The 23,107-nt window shown below is 36.6% G+C and overlaps 1 protein-coding gene and 1 pseudogene across 1 annotated transcript; one reads left to right on the top strand and one right to left on the bottom strand.

Moving 5' to 3' along the window:
* Positions 1–4,702: 4,702 nt before the first annotated feature.
* Positions 4,703–7,136, bottom strand: LOC133856749 (G-type lectin S-receptor-like serine/threonine-protein kinase LECRK3; annotated as a pseudogene).
* Positions 7,137–10,260: 3,124 nt separating this feature from the next.
* LOC133856571 (protein TONSOKU) lies at positions 10,261–22,404 on the top strand. The gene is made up of 20 exons (XM_062291629.1): positions 10,261–10,664; positions 11,398–12,198; positions 12,900–13,076; positions 13,355–13,446; positions 14,755–14,853; positions 15,185–15,666; positions 15,753–15,796; positions 15,887–16,153; positions 16,251–16,395; positions 17,070–17,186; positions 18,010–18,116; positions 18,254–18,377; positions 18,469–18,578; positions 19,256–19,367; positions 19,611–19,715; positions 19,808–19,874; positions 19,989–20,109; positions 20,211–20,378; positions 21,376–21,493; positions 21,577–22,404. The coding sequence occupies exons 1-20, from the start codon at positions 10,392–10,394 to the stop codon at positions 22,116–22,118; spliced, it is 4,071 nt and encodes a 1,356-aa protein (XP_062147613.1). The 5' UTR covers positions 10,261–10,391; the 3' UTR covers positions 22,119–22,404.
* The last annotated feature ends 703 nt before the right edge of the window (positions 22,405–23,107 follow it).

A 23,107-nucleotide genomic window follows, 5' to 3' on the forward strand; every position in this document is an offset into this window, starting at 1 on the left:
TTCAAGAACATCTAGTTCTTGAAGAACATGAATAACGCAGAGAACTAGAGCTGAGCTTCGAATCTTACTACGGGCATGAGATTGATGTTCATCCAACATTACTTAGTCCTAGGCCTCAATGCCTAGGAGAGGCCGAATTATCATGTAACACAAACTTTATCTGTTACCATAATCTAAGGTAAAGGATTCCATTGAAGACCCCTTCAGGTAGGAGACCTGGTTGGGAGGCGTTCGTGTTGGATTACACGTCAAAGTTTAAGGTACGACTACTGCATCAGGGGTATGTGAGTGCTACTATCTTGTAACTAGCTTTGTCTTCTGAATAATGGATATCCTGGGTTTAGCTGCCCCGGAGTGGTTTTTCTCTTAATTGAGTTTCCATTTCGCCAACAAAATATTTGTCTCCTTTAATTCCGCATTTAATATTTTGTTGCACACTGCTCACACTCACTGTTAATTAGAAGTCCAATATAATTTTCATGATTTTTAATACCTAACCCTAAACAAATAATTTGGATTAGTATTATTTTGGTTTAGATAGTGTCTAACCCTAAACTAGTGTTTTGGGTTAGTAGGGTTGTGGTTAAATTAGTAAATAAAGTTTATGGGTGTGTGTGTGTGTGTGTTTGGAACCCTAAAAAATTCTATGGGTTTTCATGGGTTAGTTTTTGGGACAATTTAAGAGCTAAAAATGAGTCCAATATTAGAAAAATGTTAATAATGTGCAACATGTAATTTTACAGTAGCACATTGCAAGGGATAATATAAGAAACCTAGTTGAGCCAAATTCGTGTAGCCAAGGTGAGTATTCTACTCACTGAGAAACTACTATTTTCGTGTATTATAGTATTGCAAAATATATGTATTTTATAAATCCGAAGCGACTGTATGTTGAAATACATGTTTTAGATGATTTGAGTAATTTCAATTATGTTAAAATATCGCAATGATGTTTATGAGAATTGTTGCATGAATGAAAAGTGTGATTTGAATTATGATTTAAATGTTTGACTGCCTACTGTGGTTGGGAATTAAATGTATGTATTTGATGCTTGATGCGGTTGGAGATTTAAGTTATGCAAATTGTTTAAGAAATGACATATTGAACTGTTTATATTTTATAAAGAAAGCATGTGTTAAAAGCATGATTCATGAAATAAAATGTATTGATTTAAGGCATGAGGTATAAGCATATGAACGCTGAATGTGCATCGAAGTGAAGTTCATAGCCCACAGGAAATTATATATGGGTTAGATTCCCATGAGGTGCCTACTTGGGTTAAATTCTCTTGAGGTATTCACAAGGTACTTACTTAGGTTAGATTCCCTTGAGGTCCTCGACCATGGGTTAGATTCCCATGAAGTGCCTACTTGAATTAGATTCCCTTGAGGTCCTCGACCAGGGGTTAGATTCCCATGAGATGCCTACTTGGGTTAGATTCCCTTGAAGCACTATACTTGAGTTAAATTCTCAAGGCATAAAACAATGAGCATGAGCATATATAGCATTGTTTTTATGAGTGATGTTTTTATACTATGAGTAGTTTTGATAGACGTACTAGTATGCATAAGGTCTCAATGGGAAAGATATTATGTATATTTCTATCAGATGGTTGCATGATTTAAATGCCATTGTTTTCTAAGTCTCATTGAATCAAAAGTAATATAATAGGTGATGATGTATGTAGTTTCCAACAATGAAACTTCTATGTATAATCTTAGCTGCCTAGTATGTTTAAATTTTTTATATTAGTCGATGTTTGTTATATCAGTTATGGGGGTTTCCAAACAAAAGTTTATAAAATTATAGTGTACACATGACTAAAAATGAAAAGTTGAATCTTTGTGAAAACTCAGTGAATAGTATACATTTGAGGTCTTAGTGTATTTATTTATGCTAATACGGTGGGTTCATAATTCCACCTATACGGATGTGACTACTCCTACAACCATATAGATGCTGCTCATTTGGCTGTAGGTACTCCAGAATTAGATGACGATCTAATAGCGTATTATCTGGAATATTACGACTGAGGCCCGCAGCGACAGTTGTAATGGGATGGCCTATGGTGTCCTCTCATTTTGGTATATTTTGTATATAGCTTGTGACGTGGGTGTCATGTATTCTTTTGTATAAGCCATTCTTTTGTTATATGATGTAATGATATTAAGCCTTAAAAGATATGTGTATGGCTCTTTTGTATAATTAATAGGTTATGTTTTAGATGTGCTATTCCGCTGAAATTATAATGGTGTCATTATGTTTTTCGCTGTTAGATATAACTTTGATTATCATGTACACGTTATGGGACATGTGTCATATGTTGGCTGAGCGACAAATAGTTGTGCCATTGTGACGACTTGTTTTATGTTTGTCTAAACATAAAAAAATAAAAATAAATAAAAAATAAAAAAATAAAAAAAATAAAAAAAGGGTTGTCACAAATTTCATGACCAACCGTTTTTGACATGTCAGGAGGCCTGACACGTCATTAAAGTTTAGTGACATGTCATTATTGACGTGTGTCCAACATTAAGAAAAAGGGTGTCAAAATTGGGGATTTTTTTACGTGCTAATGTTTAACACGTTAGAAATGTGTGATGTGGCAAACACTAGCATGTCAAAAATGATTTTTTGATGTGTATTTTTAACACGTTAGAAATTTTTGACATGGCAAAATTTGCATTTTTGACGTGATAAAAAATCCCCAAAGTTAGTTGAAACTCTCCCCTCTTTTTCCCCCGTGCTAAAACTCTCCCCAAATTTTTTGACAGCAACCTCTTTTGGGTGTTCTTTGTCTCCAGTGGCAGAATCCATCTCCAGCGAGGTCTGTTTGTACTTTCTCTGTCTGCTCTTATTCCTTCAACAACCCCCCTTCCCCTGACCTTTGGTCTATCTTCCCCCATCTTGATTCCACATAATGTCGAAACTCAAAATAAAATTGATTTAGAGGCATCAACTAGGAAAACAAAAATGGGTAAAGTATCACCATCATGCTGTCCATCACAAATAAAGACTATGAAGAGGAAAATATCAGAATGCAAGAACCCATGTATATGTTGATTTAAGTTCAAATGTTTCCAAATACTCAAAATTAACATCAGCCAAATTAAGCAAAACCTGAGAAATAGTAAGGCATGAAAAGAACGAGAGATTTCTCAGGCTGATGCAGAAAGAGAGAGAGAGAGAGAGAGTACAAATAGAGGCTGGAGACAAAACGTCGGTGAAGGATGGCCCGATAGAGGGTGGTTGACCGTTGAGAAAGAACCAACTTTGCCGGTTCAACGACGAGAGGGACAGGGACGATTGACGAGAAAGTGAGAGGGAGAGAGAGAGGGGGCGGCAATTTCAGATGGGGGGGGGGGGGGGGGGAATATTTGGGGGAGAGGGAAGGGCTGCCACTGGCAAGCGAGCGAGTGGGAAAGAGAGAGAGAGAGGGGGCGGCGATTTTAGGGGGGAATATTTGAGCGAGAGAGAGAGAGGGAGGGGAAATATTTGGGGGAACGACTTTAGGGTTTTTGGTTTTTGTTTTTGTTTTTTTTTTTTAAATATATATATATATATATATATATATATAAAAATATATAAATATATATAACTTGTCACGTGAGCAAGGTGATCAAAAGTTGTGTCTTGACATGCCAATAGTGACATATCAAGAATTTCTTGACGTGCCACATATGACATGTCATTAATATTTTTTTTTAAACACATAATGAATATTATTAATTAATTAGTTTTTGATGTGTGAAATAATAACATGTCAATAAGTATTGACGTGTGAAAATTTGCCACGTTACTAATGAATTTAATTTCAATATATTTTTTTTAAATGAAATTGACGTTAAATTTAGCAATGTGGCAATCTTTGACACATTGCAATTTATTGACGTGTGGAATGTGGCACATTACTAATTAGTGACGTGGTAAAAGGTGGATTACTGTAGACACGTTAAAAAATCCCTTTTTTTTTTTTTGGTAGTGGCATTTAAATTTGTAGAACGAGTAAAACAAATATTTGACAACTTAAAAAGAATTTCAATTCATGCACAAGGTTTACTCTCCAGTAACTTAGTAGAAGTTAACGAAACAAAACAACAATCTCTCTACAGTATCAACTTCAACTCTCCTATACCAATTGTAACATCTTGGTCTATATTGGAAAAATGAGTAGTCTGCATAGAGTGAGCGGTTTATAAAGCCACTCATTGGTACTGAATCTTACATTACTTATTTAATTGATGAAATTGGGCTTTATAAATAATTCTAGGGAAGTTATAAATTGACTAGTCCATTTGGGGTGATAGCGTAGATGTGGGTTGTTCTTTTCTCTAGGTCATTACACTAACAAATAATACAATTCTCCAGCAACTTAGTAAAAGTTTGTTATAATTTTAAGTGTCTCACGTGGGTTAAGTATAGTTTTAACTATGTATATTTAAACTCGTGGGCACCCAACCCTTACAAACCGATTTTCAATGGTAAATTCTACTTAAGGTTTGTATCAAAGTTAACCAAACAAAACAACAATCTTATTATAGGACCAAGGGAGTTATCAAAAAAATAGAGCATTGACGAGATACGTACACACGCATCATTTGAATGTAAATCATAGAGACACTTATTCATCCAAAAGAAAAAAGCTTACAGGAACTTAACAACCCTTGTTATACAAATTACGAGGCCCAATCACTTGAGAGCCTATATTGCATTTAGGAAAGAGTCAGACCTAGGAGGGATTGGAATATCAACAATCTCTTCCAACATAAGTAGAACATTCTTCATTGACAGCCGGAGTGATGGTTCATACTGAACGCACCAAAGTCCCAGTTTAACCATTCTCTCCACTTGTTTTTGGTCAACCTCTTCATCCCCAAGTAATTTAGCAAGGTCGCCAGCTTCAAAACAATGGTAGGCCCATTCTTCAATAACAGCTTCTTTCTCTGGTAGATTTCAGTCCACACACTTTCGACAACATATGATCTCCAATAGCACAATACCGTAACTGTAAACATCTGCTTTCACTGTGATGGGCAGTTTTTGGGGCCACTCTGGAGCAGCATACCCCCTTGTCCCTCTAATGCCGGTAAAGGTTTTGGTCTGGTCTTGCCTCAGGAGCTTTGCTAATCCAAAGTCTGAGATTTTTGCACATTTGTGCTCATCTATAAGGATGTTTTGAGGTTTTATATCACAGTGAATGATCTGTTGGTCACACTCTTCATAGAGATAAAGAATTCCCCTTGCTATGTTGCGAGCAATCCCCATTCTTTCATCTCAACAAGGTCGTTTTTCTGGTGTGAATGGTGCATCTGCAAGTGACCCGTTGCTCATGTACTCATAAACCAAAAGCCTATGAATTCCGTCATGGCAATACCCAATCAGACGAACAAGGTTTCTGTGATGCGTTCTCCCAATAACTTTCGTCTCTGTCTGAAACTCTCTTTCCCCTTCTGCCAACACTTTCTCCAGTCTTTTGATAGCTACAAACTTCTGGCCATTCAATATTGCCCCTTTATAAACTGCCCCAAATGATCCTCTACCAACCTCTTCCCTAAAACCATCCGTCACTTTCTCAAGTTCTGAATAAGTGAACGATCGTGGGGCAAAATCATCACTAAGTTCAACAATTCCATCACAAGAGAGTTTTCTATACCGGAAATGACTTTTATAAAACCCAATTCCGGAAATTGTCAACATCATGCATCCGAAAGCAACAAATGAAGCACAAATAATTAGGATGTCCACTCCTCTTGCTTGTTTTCTTTCCGCATATTTCCGTTTGGAGTGGTGGGTGTAGACATTCTTACCTTGATGAAAGCTATGTCCGAGTCACTCGGTTGCCTTCTCCCGTATCTCAACGGAAGCCTTTTTTTTGGGCACGTCCTGTCTTTGAATAGCGCAGCTTCACAGTTACAGTCCTCCAAACAGGCTTGTTTGCAAGAATCTTTGAATGGCACTGTCAAGGCAGAATATGAAACATCTTCCCATATGGTGTGAGGCACTTCTTGCATGAGTTTGATTTTGCAACTTTCTGCAGTGAAATTCCTCTGGCAGCCGGCAGTCCAGTTGCCCTGTTGTACCATTTCGAATCCCGTAAGACATAAACATTCAGCCTTTAGATCATTTAAAGTGCAAAGACCATTTAATCCGCTAACACCCTTAGCATTGCACAGATCATTTGAAGATGACCATGCAATTGACCAGTTTTCGTTCAGTATCAGATCATGTGAGTACAGCCTGAATATCCCATCAGCATCAAGTCTCGCGAGGTAAACAGTTTCTGCTGTAGGATATCCTCCATTCGTTAGATTCCCAATGTTGAAACTAGTAGCGTTTAGCAAGTAGAGATGGCCATCAGCATCCATGTTTAGCGTCACGTTATCTGCAAAGCCACCTATCCCAGTAGCAAAGTAAGCATATGTTGCTATGTCTGGAGTATTCACCGGGTACTGAACAAGGTTTCCATCAGTTTGCATCTTCAGACGGAAGATACCCGTTGAGTGTTGAGTGTTGAGTGTCTGAAATACTAGAAATCAGCTCATGACCTGCTAAGAGAAGTTGACTGGGTAAAATTGTATCAGTCGGGTACTCAAAACTCTGCCATATTATTTTTTGATCGGAATTGTAGATGACAAAATTGCCCGAGTTAAGCATGGAAGCCGAAGCAGACCCAGAAGAATCAGCTACGACGGCAACCTGGTCTTGTGCCAATTCAAGGACAAGCCTGCCATCGCTTGCGAAACGCAAGATAGCATTGCTAGACTGGTGGGTCATCACGGTTTGCAGTCTAGACTACAGTCTTGTCGGGAATTCCAGCGGTAGCAATAAAAATATCAACAGAGTAGCCATTGCCTTGCTTGTAAAATCCAAAGGCATAGAGACTAGAATTTGACAACCACGTAGAGTTTGTGGTGGGTGTTAGAGAAGAGCCTCGGCTCACATTAGACTCCATTCGTTGAGCTGAAGCAGTAAAGAATACAGAGACAACAAAAAACAGAGTGATGAAATCCATTACAAGATAATGATATCTCTCTTGTAACTTCTCTTTTCTCCACTTTTCATTTCCTTTCCGAACAATTGGTTTTAGCATGAAATTCCCAAAGGACTGAGTCTTCAGTCTCTTTCCTACCGTCATTGACTTACAAAGTTAAGAAATGGAATTGGCCTTGCATATTATTTAATCAGGACAAAAAAACAAAAAAAAAAAACCCATCAACCGGCCGGCTTAGAATATAACCACGCTTAGGTCTTGCATATTATTTACCATAACAAGATAATGATATCTTTGTAACTTCTGTTTTCATGTGAAGACCCGTTTTTATTTTATTTTATTATTTTTATGAGAAATGATCCTTACACTCATTTCTTACAATAGTCTCACAACAAGCTGACGTGACTGATAATATTTTATTATTTTTTTACAAAAAGAAAACAAAAAAAAATAATAAAATATTACCAGCCACGTCAGCTAGCTTGTTGTGGGGCTGTTTGTGAGAAATGAGTGTATAGATCATTTCTCTATTTTCATACAAAACGTAAAACGAGTCTTTACAGTGACACGACGATATGTCGCAAAGCTAACATAGGCACATGCCCCATAACATGCACCTGATATACAGAGTTACATCTACAGCGGAATAAATCATGATACCATCAAACATAGCAGAAAAGCATAACTATAAATAAACTTGTTATCTTTACAAAAGTGAGCCATAACACAAGTCCATCTGTTTAAGGCTCAACTACATATAACAATTACAAAAAAATGGCTTATACAAAATAATAAGTGACGCATACGTCATAAGCCATATACAAAAGTACTCAAAATAAGGACACCATAGTCTTATCCAACTACAACTGTCGCTACGGGCTTCAATCGTAGTAACCCAAATAGAAAGCTACCGGGTCATCGTCCGTCTCAAGAATACCTGCAATCACTGGAATATCATCTACACAGTTGTGGTGGTATCCACATTCGCATAGGTGAAAGAATGAGTTCACCAGCCCTTTAACTTGCATATGTTAATTCCTTAGCATTGTTATTTGTTTGATTTTGTATTGTTTTAATGTTTTCAGGTTTTAAATAAAGATGCAATTAATTCCATTGATTTTGGGCTTAAAGCACACTTTGAGAAGACCTAGAAGATATGTTTAAGCTTAACCAATCATAATAGAATATCTATATGATGTAGTTAAGTTTAATCAAATCAACTGAATGATTAAATTGAAATTTCTCCACTAAGAGTCAAAATAGGATTGGGTTCAAATTTGGATTCTGCATATGTCTCAGTGTTTTGATCATAACTTTTAGTTCAGATATCGGATTGCAATAAAATTAGTAGCGTTGGAAATCTAATAAAAAGTCTAACAAATATGTCAGAAATAGCTTTTCCTAAATTCTGACGTTTACTATTCTAACATTGCCTCGCAATAAAAGACCGCAATTCTGGACAAATTTGGAATCCTTTTTCTACTTGGATTGAAGTTTCAATCTCCTACTTGGACAAGAAGACTCAAGAAACGATTTTTCTGGAATTACAAGAGCTTTTAGGCCTCTCCTAATCTCTACAAATAGGACTCTAAACATTAAAGAAAGACACACTGCTACCTAGAGCAAATTCAGAGAAAAACTTCTTAAAGGCTTGAAGAGTTGAAGAGAAGTAATCATGGCAGGAGGCCATTGCAGCAGTGTCATGAGCGGCTAAAAACCTTTGTAGGGTATTGATGTAGCCCTATCCAAGCACAATGGTTTGATTGTATTTTAATTTAGAGAATTTTAGTTTATGCATGTTGGTTGTATAGTTATGAGAATTGCTACAATAATTTGATATTGTTTTTCATCTTGTAATGCAATTGTTCTTCAATTCATAATCAATATTGGTAGAATTCTTCTCTTGTCTTAGAAAACTTTTTACCTTTATTGAACTCAAATCATTCTTTTTTTTTTTTCTGTGATTATGAAAATGATGATTATACAATGGGTTTAATTGACATATGATCAAGAGGATTAGATAGGCCATGCCTAGAGAAGACGAATCGTACTACACCCTAGTTTAATATAATTTAGGTAGACGATCCGTGCCAACCGAAGATGGGTTATACTTTTTCCATTAATTGTATTATCCTATTAAAGACGTAGCTAATCCATGCCTAGGGAAGACGGGTCGTACTGCATTTTAGTGGTTAGGTGGACGGTCTGTACCAACCGAAGATGGATTATACTTATGTTTTAATATGGTAATTTCTTGTTTATTTATAGCATGCATAGAATGAATTTCTCTAATTAAATATGATTATCCACTGATGTATGGATAGCGGTGAAGTCAATATTCTACTATTTCTCTATCTTATATTTCAATTCTATTTTACGTTTATTTTATACACTTTGCTTAATTTCAAATTCAACAATCTTTTAAATTTAGTTATTTTTAATTTTTATAAACTTGATAGCATTACCCCTGCAGTCCTTGAGGTTCGACATCCTCTCTATAGCCTTATCCTACAAGGATTCGTTCTATTGCGAGTGGTTAATTTTATTATCGATATATTTTGGTAAACAAAAGACCACATCAGTTGCTATCATTTCTTTTTATGAATATGGCTTGAATCTAGGCATTCAATATGGGTATTGAATCTTTGCTAGCTTTCTAGGTATTGAATTTGGCTTTGGTTTGATTTTTCTCATGTTTTGGCCTGAATCGAGGATATCCGCACAACCCGCAAATCCCATATCCCCCACCCCGCAAGGAGGTCACTGATTTTATGAAGTTTACGGGTGTGAATTTGTGAACCTGTACCCCTGCGAGGCGGGGCTAAAAAAGGGGCATCTTTGCCCCCGCCCCATGCTCAACCCTAGCGAAGAGGGCGAGCGTCTAGCGCGGTTTATAAAAAGTAATATTAAAAAAATTATAATATTATCTTTTTGGCTCTTTAAATGTAAAAAAGAGGTTAAGTTCAACATTTTTTTTTTATTTTTTTGTATATAGGTTAAGTTTAACATTTGATAAAGAATTTGTTAAATGGACATTTTTGTGGATTTTATTAAAAATGTGGAGAAAAGGAAAATATGAAGAGTTAATTGGGAGTGATCATACACTTACAACTCGTTTTATTTGTAGACCAAGTTATCAATCAGAAAAAAAAAAAAAAAAAAAAAAAAAAAAAAAAAAAAAAAAAAAAGGTTTTGGCGGGAGTTTCATTTCGCACTCAAATGTTTCTCAAACGAAAAAAGAAAAGCAAATAAAAATCGAAATCGAAATCCAATAGAAACCCCCCCAAATCTCACAGAAACCCTTCAAATCCTGATAGATCTCACTGACCCACGTCTCTCTCTTTCACTCATTCAATTCCTCTCGGAACCCTTTATCACCCAAAAAACAGATTAAAACAAATGGGTCGGGACGACGCCAACCTCAGCGCGGCGAAGAGGTCGTTCCGGAGCGCGAAGGAGGAGGGGAACAGGCAGGAGGAGGCCCGATGGGCCAACGTGATCGGCGACATCCTCAAGAACAGAGGGGAGTACGTGGAGGCGCTCAAGTGGCTTCGCATCGACTACGACGTGTCGATCAAGTACTTGCCGGAGAAGCAGCTCTTGCCCACCTGTCAGTCTCTCGGGGAGGTCTATCTTCGCCTCCAGGAGTTCGAGCAAGCCCTCATTTATCAGGTATTCTTTTTGCGTTTTGGGTTTTGTTTGTGGGGTGGGAATGTGAGGGAAAAGTATATGAGGAAAAAAAAAGGTTTAGCTACTGTTTGGTTGCTGAGAAAGTAGGGGAACGGGAAGAAAACGATGTTTGAATTACCAAACCCAGTTGAGTGAGGGGTCTTTCTTTTTGGTTTTTGTTTTTCCCCTTTTTGGTGGTTCCTCCTCAGGAAAAAGTGATTTGTTAAGGCTCAAACTATACCTGTTGTTTTGGTGATAAGAAATAATCTGGGTATCCTTGTTCTTTGGTTTGAAGATGATAAAAACTCAGCTTGGTTAAGCCGATTGGTTGCATCGAGCACGGTTGAGGGGAGGTTTGTTGTACTATGGGCCCCAAACGATAAAAAAAAAAAAAAAAAAATCCAAGACTCTAGTGTCTGTTTGGTTTTTGAGAAACTGTGAGAATGATAGAAAATGAGGTTTTAAGTTGCATGGTTTTTGGTCTTTTGGGGTTTAACATATGAGAATCTATGCTCAAGGAACTTGGGCGGTTGTGTGAGAAGAAATTGAACATGGGGTTTATGTTTCTTGCTCATCAATTGTTAACTATGACAGAAAAATGTTGTATCTTCGTTTGATTTAGGTGAGAAAATGGGAAAAATGGAAGTTTAAGAAAATTACCAATCATGAGTTGTTACGGTAAGTAGTACTTTTTATTAATAGAATTAAACTTTTCTCTGTTTAATTTTGCTTTCAGAAAAAGCATTTAGAGCTGGCCAAGGATGCCAATGACCTTGTTGAGCAGCAAAGGGCCAGTACCCAACTTGGTCGTACTTACCATGAAATGTTTTTGACATCTGACAATGACCACCTCTCAGTTCGGAATGCCAAGAAATATTTTAAGTGTGCCATGAAGCTTGCAGAGACTCTAAAGGAGAACCCACCATTTAAGGATTGCAAATTCTTCCTCAAGGAATATATTGATGCACATAATAACATAGGAATGCTTGAAATGGATCTTGATAATTTGGAAGAGGCCCAGAAAATCCTAACTATAGGATTACAGATTTGTGGTGACGAAGAAGTAGAGGAAGACAATGATGCACGCAGCAGGCTCCATCACAACCTAGGAAATGTTTACATGGAGCTCAGGATGTGGGATAATGCTCGGGAGCACATTGAGAAGGACATTATAATTTGCAAGAGAATTGGGCATTGTCAAGGGGAGGCAAAGGGGTATATCAATCTTGGTGAATTGCATTATAAGGTTCAAAAGTATGAGGAGGCACTTCGTTGCTACCAGAAGGCGCTTGATCTGGCAAAATCCATGGAAGATGAGGATGCTTTGGCTAAGCAAATTGATCAAAATATTGAAACTGTAAAAGAAGCTATTAAAGTCATGAATGACTTGAAAAAAGAAGAGCAGAAGCTGAAGAAGCTGACAAGAGACATGGCCATTGCAAAAGGAACACCACGTGAGAGGAAGTGTCTGTTGCAGCAGGATGCATGTCTTGATTCCCTCATAGAGAAATCAAGAATGATTTTTGCGTGGGTGAAGGTATATATTATGCTTCCTACACATTTTCTCTTCCTTTGTGCTTTTCTTAACTGCCAGGTGGCATTTCAGCATGGAAGATATCTTGTAAATATTTTGGATGGAGTCACATTTGTTTCTTATTTGAGATAGAGCACCATTAGGCTTGCAAATCCATGTTTAGCTAGACATGATCTTTCAACGTGCAATTTTTCATCAAGTTTCCAAAGCTTGTTCCCTTTTGACTAGATGGGTTTGTATTCAGGTGTCGAGAGTATGTTTCACCATATTATTGGTTTCATTAACCAGATGAATGCTCAAAACCATCATGGTTGGGTTCCGTCTTGCTATCTGTTTTGCACAATCTTTCAGTTTTTGTTTTTGAAATAATTATAATAGTCATTTTACATGGTCATTATTTTTAGTTGGAATGGATTGTTAACATAATTGAAAGAAGATTTGCTTTGTAAATTAATCACGTAAGATGGTGGCTCTTGTTCTGTGTGTGGAAGTGTGTGTGATGCCAATAGGCAGTTCTTCTAGATAATTATGAAGAGGGGACTATTTCACATTGAGCATCACACCAATTAAATACCCATTAATTGTTGTTTTAGTTAGAAAATATTTATCATTAAGTTAAGGCTTGAGTACTCCTGGAAACTCCCTAATGTTGTTCTTATGAAATTTAATGTTGTCCCATTTCTTATTTGAAATTTTATATTCAGCTGCGTGAATTTGCCAAAAGGAAGAAGAGAGTTGCAACTGAACTTTGTGACAAGGAAAAGCTGAGTGATTCATTTCTGGCTATTGGGGAATCATATCAGAAGCTCAGAAAATTAGACAGAAGCATTAAATGGTACATGAGGAGTTGGGAAATATACAAGTCAATCAGTAACTTGGAGGTAAATTGGTGTTTGTTTAATGATCTACTAATGTATGATGCACATAACATCTTGTTTTAGATAAAGATATAGCATGGAACTATAACTGGACGCTTCTTACAATTTATTAGTGTGACTTGTTAAACAAGTTGTATGTTTAGGTTGCTTAGAATTCAGCAATGGTGATGATCCTGTAGGATAGTTTATGGCATCATACTTGAACTCTATGGGGTTGTTCTATCCATGGATGTGCTGTATAGTGTTTGTGGTGTATTTTCACTTGGATGATGTTATTTCAGGGGCAAGCATTAGCAAAAATCAACATTGGTGATGTTTTGGACAGTGATGGTAATTGGACAGGAGCACTAGATGCATTTGAAGAGAGCTACAGGTAGTTATCTATTCTTTGGTTTTTCTGGTGGACATTTATTTTATGGAATAGAAAAATTATGAAGCAATTGTATTGATGGATTCCTAATTGGTTTTAATTTTGGAGAGAGAAGCTCATTTCATGTTGGGCATATCTGTCACAATCTAAGGAAGAACTAATCACATCTACACTATCACTCTAAAAGAACTAATCAATGTTACAATTTGAATTCTTTGAAATCACTTATAGAGTCTAATCTCACTCAGTAAAGAACCAAAGACTTAGTATCCATGCAACACCTTCACAATCCATCTATCAAATGTGAGACTAATTTTTTGGAGTGTCGCAATTTCCCCCACTCAAATCTCTAGCGTCCTCGTCAAAGCTCATGTCACGTAGGATAGATCATTGAAATCATTAATAAAGCCCAATCTTACCTATTAAGGAATCGATATGGGACTTAGCACCTGTGCAACACCTTCACAATTTACCTATCTAATGTGGAACGAAGTTTCTGGGGATGTCACATTAGCAGTCCTAGATGCCTTTTCCATTTATGTAATTATAAAATTCACTATTTTGATCTTGTACACTTGGCCAAAATGCGGCCTATTCAATATGCCATGCATGTCTTGGGGCACAGCTGTTTTATTGCTACATATGCAAAGGTTACTTGCTATAGCAAACAAATTACAAGTATCTAGTAGTTCTTGTACTATGGCAGGGAGTGTTATGTGACATAGGACCAGTTTGTCAAGCAAGAAAGAGAAAGAAAAGTATTCCTAATCCACACGGGCTTGCTTGAGAACCAAAACTACAGCCAACAGAAATGCTAAGAAATTCACAAGCCAAGGATTAAAAAAAAGCCAAAAAAAAGAAGCCCTAATGCCTATTACAAGCCACAAGTTATCTTGGCCTCTAATTAAATCTACAAACTGGACAAGCCATTTGTTGATTGTGGACATATTTTACAGAGATGGGCAGAACTATACCAATACACACATTTGTATTCTGCAAGGAAGCCAGCCTTACTACAAAACATGAAATCCCAAATACTAAAACCCATATATCTGGCTAGTCTCAGAGTTTGTAGAATTCCTAAAATACCCTTACTGAAATTAAGAATACTGAATAGGACAGCAGGTTGTTTGAGATGTTCTAGCAGCAGTGTGAGGAGAGGTTCCCTAAGAAAGTGCATTCCCTTAGTGTTGGGAGAAGTTCTAGCAGCAATATCAATCCTTATTCCTTAAATTTGCATACCAAATGCACCTTTGTTTACTTACTGGATTTATATTGATTTGTGCTCATCCAGTTTATCCTGTATTGCAGGATTGCCATTGAAGCTAACCTTCCTTCTGTACAGCTTTCTGCACTGGAGAATATGCATTATAGCCACATGATAAGATTTGACAATGTCGAAGAGGCCAGGTAAATTTGGTTCAGGCAGTCCTCCTTGACCTTACAGGCTGTTAAATTTCAGTGCCTCTGGAGGTGGAACTTTGCAAGTTATGGAATGGAAATTAAATACCAAAACGTTGATTCAAATTACACAATAATTTTTAACTTGAAGGGTCAAAGCTTGCTAATTCCATAAGCAAACTTAAGTACTATCACAGCCCTCCCTCCCTCCCTCCAGAGGGGCTTGTCAATAGTTTTATTTAGTTATCATCAGAAACAATAATTGAGTGTTATGAATTTTTTAATGGACTTTATGCCACGCAACTTATAATATTGCTTAAAGGAAGATGCCACTGTGTAGGAGATTGCAGCTTTTAATTGACCAATTGAAGCAGTCAAAAGATAAAGAGCTTGAAAGACATAATCTGGCAGAGGATTGCTGCTCTGAAACTGACACAGAAGGGAATGACCATTTTTCAGAAAGTAGGTCTAATGCACGCTGCTCACAAGACATGAGTAAATCGAATTCTAGTAGATTAAAGTCTGTAGCCGGTGTAGAAGAGTTGAACGATGATGTACCTCTGATTTCACTCCTTCGGTCCAGTAAAGATTCACCCAAAACGGAAGCAGCTCAGTTAGGAAAGCACAATATTTTTACTCGGCCAACCAAAGTTTCACCAAAAAGTGTGTCTAAATCAACCAGTAATCAGCAGACAGTTGTTGGTCGTAAACGTGTTCGTCTCATCCTTTCTGATGATGAAAATGAAATGCCAAATGAGGTGGTTTGCTCGAAAGTATGGTCTGACAGATGGCCAGTAGAGGCTGTTGCTACATCTGATGAATGTGGGTTTAAGTTATTTACTAGTTTGTGTTTTAGACTTTTTGATATACAAGCAAAGTGCTGAGTTGTATTCCTTACCTAATTGCAGTTAAGAGTAAAAATAATTCAGCCAGTCGTGATTGTAAGTTTCAGGTAAACAAACCTCTTGTATTCCTTGATGAGCGTTATCCCTTGTTCAAGTTGGTCTCTTGGTGTCTTGTGCTTAATCATTTAGTTTTGCAGGAGATCTCAGCGGCTGCCTCCAAATGTGCCACCGGGTCCTGCAATCCCATTGATATTGAAGAAAGCACAAGTTCATACAAATCAAGGAGTCCCAATATAGGCACTCAGAATAGCAAACTATTCAGATCTTCAAGCAATGATGAGCCTATTATTGCGTCTGATTTTGCTGCTAGTGGTTCTAAATATGATATTGATGTTTCTGGGAACCTCTCGCATGAACATAATGCTGTTGATCCCAAGTTGCATACTTCTGGTGACAAACGTGATGTGAGTGTTGCTCAAATGATTTGTATCCAAGTAATTGTATATGACTGCAATATGTCATATTTTGCTAATATATGATGTTTCATGCTGTTCACGACAGTGTATTGTTTGCAAGATTGACAAGGACCTGATAAATGTAGAAGCAGGCTCTAGTAGGGATGGTGACAAGTTGAGCATTGAGTCTGTGAAGGTTGAACTGGCATGCCTATACTATTTGCAACTTCCCAGTGAAAAGAGATCAGAGGGTAGGCACTTGCGATGGAATATTACATGCTACTGATTGCCATTACTCGAATTCTTGGCCTATAAGATGATTATCCAGCTGTGAAACTGTCTGACTTATACCAAAAAGAAAGTCGCTGTTAAATGATATCTGCTGCATACGAAAGTGGCAGAAAAGCTTCTGTTGTAGTTAGGAAGAGGAATGCATTCAAGTGGATCTGTAAAATCTTGAGTGTCCCCCAATATGAGAATTAGGTTGCAGATACTAGCATTTTTGTGTTTGAGATACAGTATATTAGACATTGCAGCTCATTTGATGTTGCTATAATGAATTGAGAAAAAAGCAATGCTTTTACTTATGGTATTGTTTCTCAAAACTGTGATGACTTTAATGTTGGGATCACTAAAGGGTGAATTACCTTGGCTTTTCTGGTGGACCTAAGTACATGCCAAGTGAAAGCACAAAGCCGAGCTTGTACACATTAAGTTTTGGCTAGCTTTTCTGTTCATGCATATGCCTAATGGAGAGACACAAGTTTTTTATTTGCTCACCGACTTCCTTTTTTTCTTGTAATATAAATCACTAGAAAGAATGAAAACTTGGTGGTTGTAGCAAGCAAGTCACTATTAAGCATGCTTCATCAGCATTTTCATATCATTTATGAGTTTACTAATTTGGTGGATTGTTTCTCATTAGGTCTGCTGCCAATAATTCAACAAATAAAATGTAGTGGAAGAGTTGTAGAGTCCTTCGAAACAATTGAAACTCTTAAGGATCATCTGGGAAAAGTCTTGCTTGAAGCTTTCATTGATGGTATGCATTATACCTGCTCTATTACATTTCTTGATGTTGCAATTCTTTCTTTGTTATTATTTATTGTGATTATGCTTGATGATTTGGACATATTATCACTGGTCAAGAATAAGTGTGTTTGATTCTTGAGAATGCCACTTTTATGCAAAATATTGAATGTTAAGAACATAGCTATATCTCTCATACCGCTTTGCTTAAGTGGGAACAACATTGGGCAGTGGCCTTATTTTTATTTTGTAATTATATATTACATGTTGGAAAATGATATAATTCATGGTGGTTTGAAAAGGAAAATCCTACCAATGGAAGCTACTGGGTAGGTCTATCGTGAATATAGTTAAAAAGCTGTGTAGAATGCTACTCCAAGAGATGGGCGCCATCTCTTTCTTTTTTTTTTTTTCTTTTTCTAAAATTCTTTTACTGCTTTCCCCTTTCTTCTCTTTGTTACTCTGCCTATGAGAGTTCATACAGTTGAACAATACCACATCACAAGCACTTACATGATAATGGCTCATAAAATGACATCCTTGTTCCTGGGAATGATTTGTTTCTGAAAATGTTTCAAGATACTGATTTCGAATGAAATTCATGGAAAACAGTATTATATAGCTGAACTAGAGTTCTGAAATCTTGGTAGCCTGTTAACTTATATTGCCTATATTGCACGTTGGCTGCACTTTTTTAGTCAGTCTCTGAAGTAGGAATGCATCTGCTAATCTTGTAAATAGGAATCGCTCCATATTATTTCCATTTTAACCTTTTTCTCACGTAAGTGTTCTTTTGTTAGTGAGAAATGCATTTAATTCGTCTATTACCTTTCTAGGATGGGTTCAAAAGCCTTTGATCAAACTGTACATTGACAGTTGCAAGGAGTTATCTGAGGCACCTAGCATGAAGTTGCTAAAGAAACTATACAATAAAAGAATGGAGGTGGGTGGTACTTAACAAGGGCAAACCTTATTCTCTTGTTACTTATGTGTTAAAATTTTTGCATGAAAGTCATTGCTTTTCTTGCTTGGGGTAGGAATCAATTTGTTTATTTGGGATGAATACTTTTCATTTAACAGGTTTCAGACGATGAAGTGGTTGTATCTGAATGTGAGTTGCAAGATTTATCAATAACTCCATTGTTGAATGCGCTACTTGCCCACAAAACATTTTCCATGCTAGACCTTTCTCACAATTTGTTAGGTAATGATATCTGGTTTCTAGCTCATCTATTAATATTAGAATGTGACTTTTTAATTAGTAATAGCTGTACATTGGCTTGCTATCCCCCCAGGAAATGGAACAATGGAAAAACTTCAACAAGTATTTGCATCAGGCCAAAATTATGGTGGCTTGACTTTGGATCTGCATTGCAATCGATTTGGTCCAACTGCTTTGTTTCAGGTTTGTAACTCTTTTTGCAACCATTACACTTCTGCATGTTTAAAGCTTTAGGTAGTGAGGTCTGTGAGGTCTTTTAGGGTATGCAGCTTACTCATATTTTTTATGGTCCAGTATTGATTTCTCATACAGGATAGAACCTTGAACTCAACCTCTCCCCCCCCCCCCCCCCCCCCCCCCCAAATTTTCTCTCTCTTTCTTTTCCCTTTGTTTGCTGCTAGAGTGCATTACCAGGTATACGGGTCTCAGGTTGAACCTGATCTTTCATGGGGACACAGCAAGGTTCCTGGAGTAGAGGGCTGGTCTTGTGAAGATATGAACTTATTAGAGTATTTTGAAAAAAAGGGCACAATGTTGTGCCCAATGGCCTTTGTTGCCAAATGTACTACCTCTCACTCCTTTTACAAGAAGTATTAAGTTCAAACATGGAAGTGGAGGAGTTGGGTGACCATCTATGTCATACCTTCTTTGTGACAAAATCTTGATGATTAGGTTTTTCAACTCTCTGGCATATGTGATACATATATTCTATAGTTCAAAGTTCTATGAACATTGAAATTCTACTTATTGAATTATATTCTAATTCATTAGTAGCACGAGTAAAGTGGGCAATGCCTTTTATTTATAATTTTCTCTTAAGAGTAAACTCATTACTTCTTTATCTGGTTTGTAATCTTCAGATTTGTGAATGCCCTGTGCTATTTGCTCGACTGGAAGTGCTTAACTTATCTGGAAACCGTCTCACTGATGCTTGTGGATCTTACCTTTCAGCTATTTTGGAAAAATGCAAGGGTAAAACGTTTTTCCTGTAGCCATTTACTTTGAATATTGTTTCAGTTTCTTCTCAATCATCAATAACTTTGTGCTACTCTTTTGTGGATTTATGTGGTTTCAAACCATGTTGTTGGAGGTAACGCTCTGTGGAGTTCGTCTATCTAATATCAACTTGTAATCTGTTTCAAATATACTTGCATGTAGATTCTTGTTGTAGAGATGATCTGTAGCTTCAGCTCACTAGTGCTCTCTGTTTCTTAGGCCTGTGTAGCTTGAATATAGAACGCTGTTCTATCACATCTAGAACAATTCAGAAGGTTGCTGATGCACTTAATGCTGGATCTGTACTTGAACAACTTTGCATAGGTAGGCTTGACTTATCAAGCAGGTCATTAACAAAATCTTTAATGTATTATTATTTGTAGCTTACTAGGTTGTCCAACTCTCTTCTTTTGTAGGATATAATGACCCTGTATCAGGAAATGCGATTATCAATCTACTGGTCAAGCTTGCCACTTTGAAAAGGTGTTGTCATCTTATTCTTTTTGTTTTTTTATTTTTTTATTTTTATTTTTTTTACCTGGGCCATGTATATGCACTAGTTGATGTTAACATAAAATTAAGATCAGATTTCTGTAGATTTTCAGAACTGAGTCTGAATGGTTTAAAGCTAAGCAAGCCCGTTGTTGATAGCCTATGCCAGCTTGCTAAAACCTCATGTTTGTCAGGACTAATGCTTGGGGGCACTGGTATTGGAACAGTGAGTTTTTATGTTGTTCTATGTCTTGTTATTATTGCAGTTTGAGTGCACCTTTAGGTATATATCTCCTGCTTCTTGTGACTGGATTGATCTATTTGCAGGATGGGGCATTACAATTAACTGAATCATTGTTCAATGGAGTTCAAGACTTTGTAAAACTTGACCTATCATATTGTGGACTGACATCTAAATACATTCTCGGACTTAATAGCGATCTGGTTTATGGCATTCTTGAGCTGAACCTTGAAGGGAATCCTATTATGCTTGAGGTATTTTGCACAGTTATACATATATGCGTGTTCCTACAGTTGGTTTTGTTTTGCAAGAGATTGATATGTATTGCTGGAGTGCAGCGTAGAATATTCTTGATATGTTATCCTTCTTGATCTATCACCATTTTCTCACATGTTTTTTTAGATATTATATTCACTTTTCCAAAACTTATTACGATTAATTATGTCCTGTATGATTGATGGATAGTATAAGTTTACTTTGTCGGTTTAATAGTTCAAATTTCTCTTCAAGTTTTTGTTTTCTTCTAGAAGAAACATTCTCTGTAATTTAACTTTTCTTACCTATGCATTTAAGTTGGTGTCAACATGAAATCACATTATGTAACCCTAATATTCTCTTTGTTTGACTGAACTTGCTGGCTGTGTAATTATATCAGAACCAGTTTGAAGATGATTATGATCATGCAGAATTTAAGAGGAAAAGAAAAGAAAAAAGCGGAGTATAAAATTTATTGTTTTTTTCCAGTGAGCTAGAATTTTAGACACTTTGTTTTTGTACTTTTGTTTCTTTTTGTATTAGTATTTACATGTTACCTTATTGATATATCAATCTTGGCACATTTATGAAGTTCAATAGATATACTTTTTGTGATACACACAATTGGTATCTTTATTACATTAGCCAAATATTGTGTTATAAAATACGTCATTTTTATTTTGAATTGTGTTTATCATATTTTTTGTATATTGTATAAAAAGAGAACAAAAAAATTTATTGTCATTACGTTTTAGTTTGGCCTCTCCAAAGATAAATTTCTGGCTCTACCACTGTTTAGATAACATAATAAACAATTTATACTTTTGTTTGTTTGAATTAAATGTTTTTAAAGTCTCTTTGGTAATATGAAAATATTTTCCATGAGTGCTTCCATGATGTTGTACTTCTAAGTGATTTTGTTTTTAGTAACTTCCAAGTGATATTTTGCTTATAAGCTTTGTGTTCTATGGAAGCTAACAAGAAGCATGAATGCAGGGTACCGATGTATTATCGTCAATGCTTATGAACCCTCGGTGTTGCCTAAAAGTTTTGATCCTTAAGAAGTGTCAGCTTGGACTTGCTGGAGTTCTTCATATAATTCAGGCTCTAGCAGGTGAAATACATAAGCCCACTTTTGTTTTCAGTCTTAATCTCTAGAAACTAAAATATTAATCATTGAATTTTGATTTGTAGCAGGAAACGACTCTCTTCAAGAGCTCAGCCTTGCTGATAATGCCTATCTGGACAAACATTATAGTCTACAATATGACTTAACAGGAAAGGGGAGCTCAGAGTTCTTAAAGCAAGAACTCAACATATCTGAATATTCTTTGAAGGGGCATGCAACCAAAGAAGTTGACACTGTTCCACAAGGTTTATGTGCTTTGAACACTGACTACAATCAGCTTGAAGTTGCTGATAGTGAAGATGATCCAATTAGAGTAGAAGCTGCTGCATCTGGAATTGATGACAGTTGTGAAAGTTCATGTCAAAAAAAAAAATTATCTCCAGAGTGCCAGTTTATTCAAGAGCTTTCAACTGCTGTTCATATGGCAAAGAAGTTGTGCTTACTGGATCTTAGCAATAACGGTTTCTCGACACAAGCTGCCGAAGTGTTGTACACGGCATGGTCGAGTTTAAGAGGTGGTTCAGCTGAGAGGCATATTGAGGACAAGACAATCCATTTATGTTTGAAGGGAAATAAGTGCTGTAGTGTGAAATCCTGCTGCAAGAATTAGGTTTTCATTGCTGCCAGAGTTTCTTCTTTGAGGGAATCCACAGAAGCAGTTCTTCCGGAAATAACTGAGAATTCTATACTGTATACTACTGACTACCATGGGCTGCTTTGCTGATAAATGTCACATGGGTTCATTTGTGGATAGTAACTAGCCATTTTTGAGCCATAAATAACTTAACATTTGGCTATTGTTGTTTCTATTTGATAGTCAGACATTAGAATTGAAAAAATGTACAGGTGCATGGCATTTAAAATCAAATGCAAATGAATTTGAATGAATTGAAGCAGGATCTGACCCTTTTTCTGTCAATTATATACCGAGTATTGACACATTATAGATATTAGCTGCTGCATAAGACTGTGTTGTATGTACATGGTGTTTCAGAGGCTATGTTATATTCTGCCTTGTAAATTTTTTACGGGATTGGCCTTTTTTTTTTTTTCTTAGCATGATTAGTTAAACCGTTTGGGGGTAAGGTCTATCACAAGAGTTTTTTTTTTTTTTTTTAATGTTGGTACAATGACTACGCACGTCGAGTTCTTGGTGCTGGAGCTTTGTAAGAAAACTAAAGGTCAGAGTGGAGAGCTAGTGGTGACGGTGGAACTACCTCTGATTATCACGGTGTTCGAATGCTTAATCGCTTAATCCCTTTTTCAAAACATGTTTATTGTTTATGGCCTTAAAGAAACGGAAATAGAATTTAAAATTAAAACAATAAAAAAGTGCACAAAAAGAAACAGAAAAGGCAAAGCAAGGGGGGCATTGTAATAAAAAAGAAGTGACCAAATGTGGCTTCAGCTCAATAAACGTTGACGATTCAGTTGGAGTGGGAAATTTCCCAAGCAAGAATTAAATCGTAGGTCCGATATGTTCGCCGAATTAGGCATGAAAACGATGTTTTATGTCTTAATGAGATGTGACCTTGCCTTGCCTTGTGGGTGATGGAATAAGATACGGGTACATTTAAGGCCCCTTTATATAAAAAAAAA

Source organism: Alnus glutinosa, chromosome 14, assembly GCF_958979055.1.
Source record: "Alnus glutinosa chromosome 14, dhAlnGlut1.1, whole genome shotgun sequence".
NCBI lineage: Eukaryota > Viridiplantae > Streptophyta > Magnoliopsida > Fagales > Betulaceae > Alnus > Alnus glutinosa.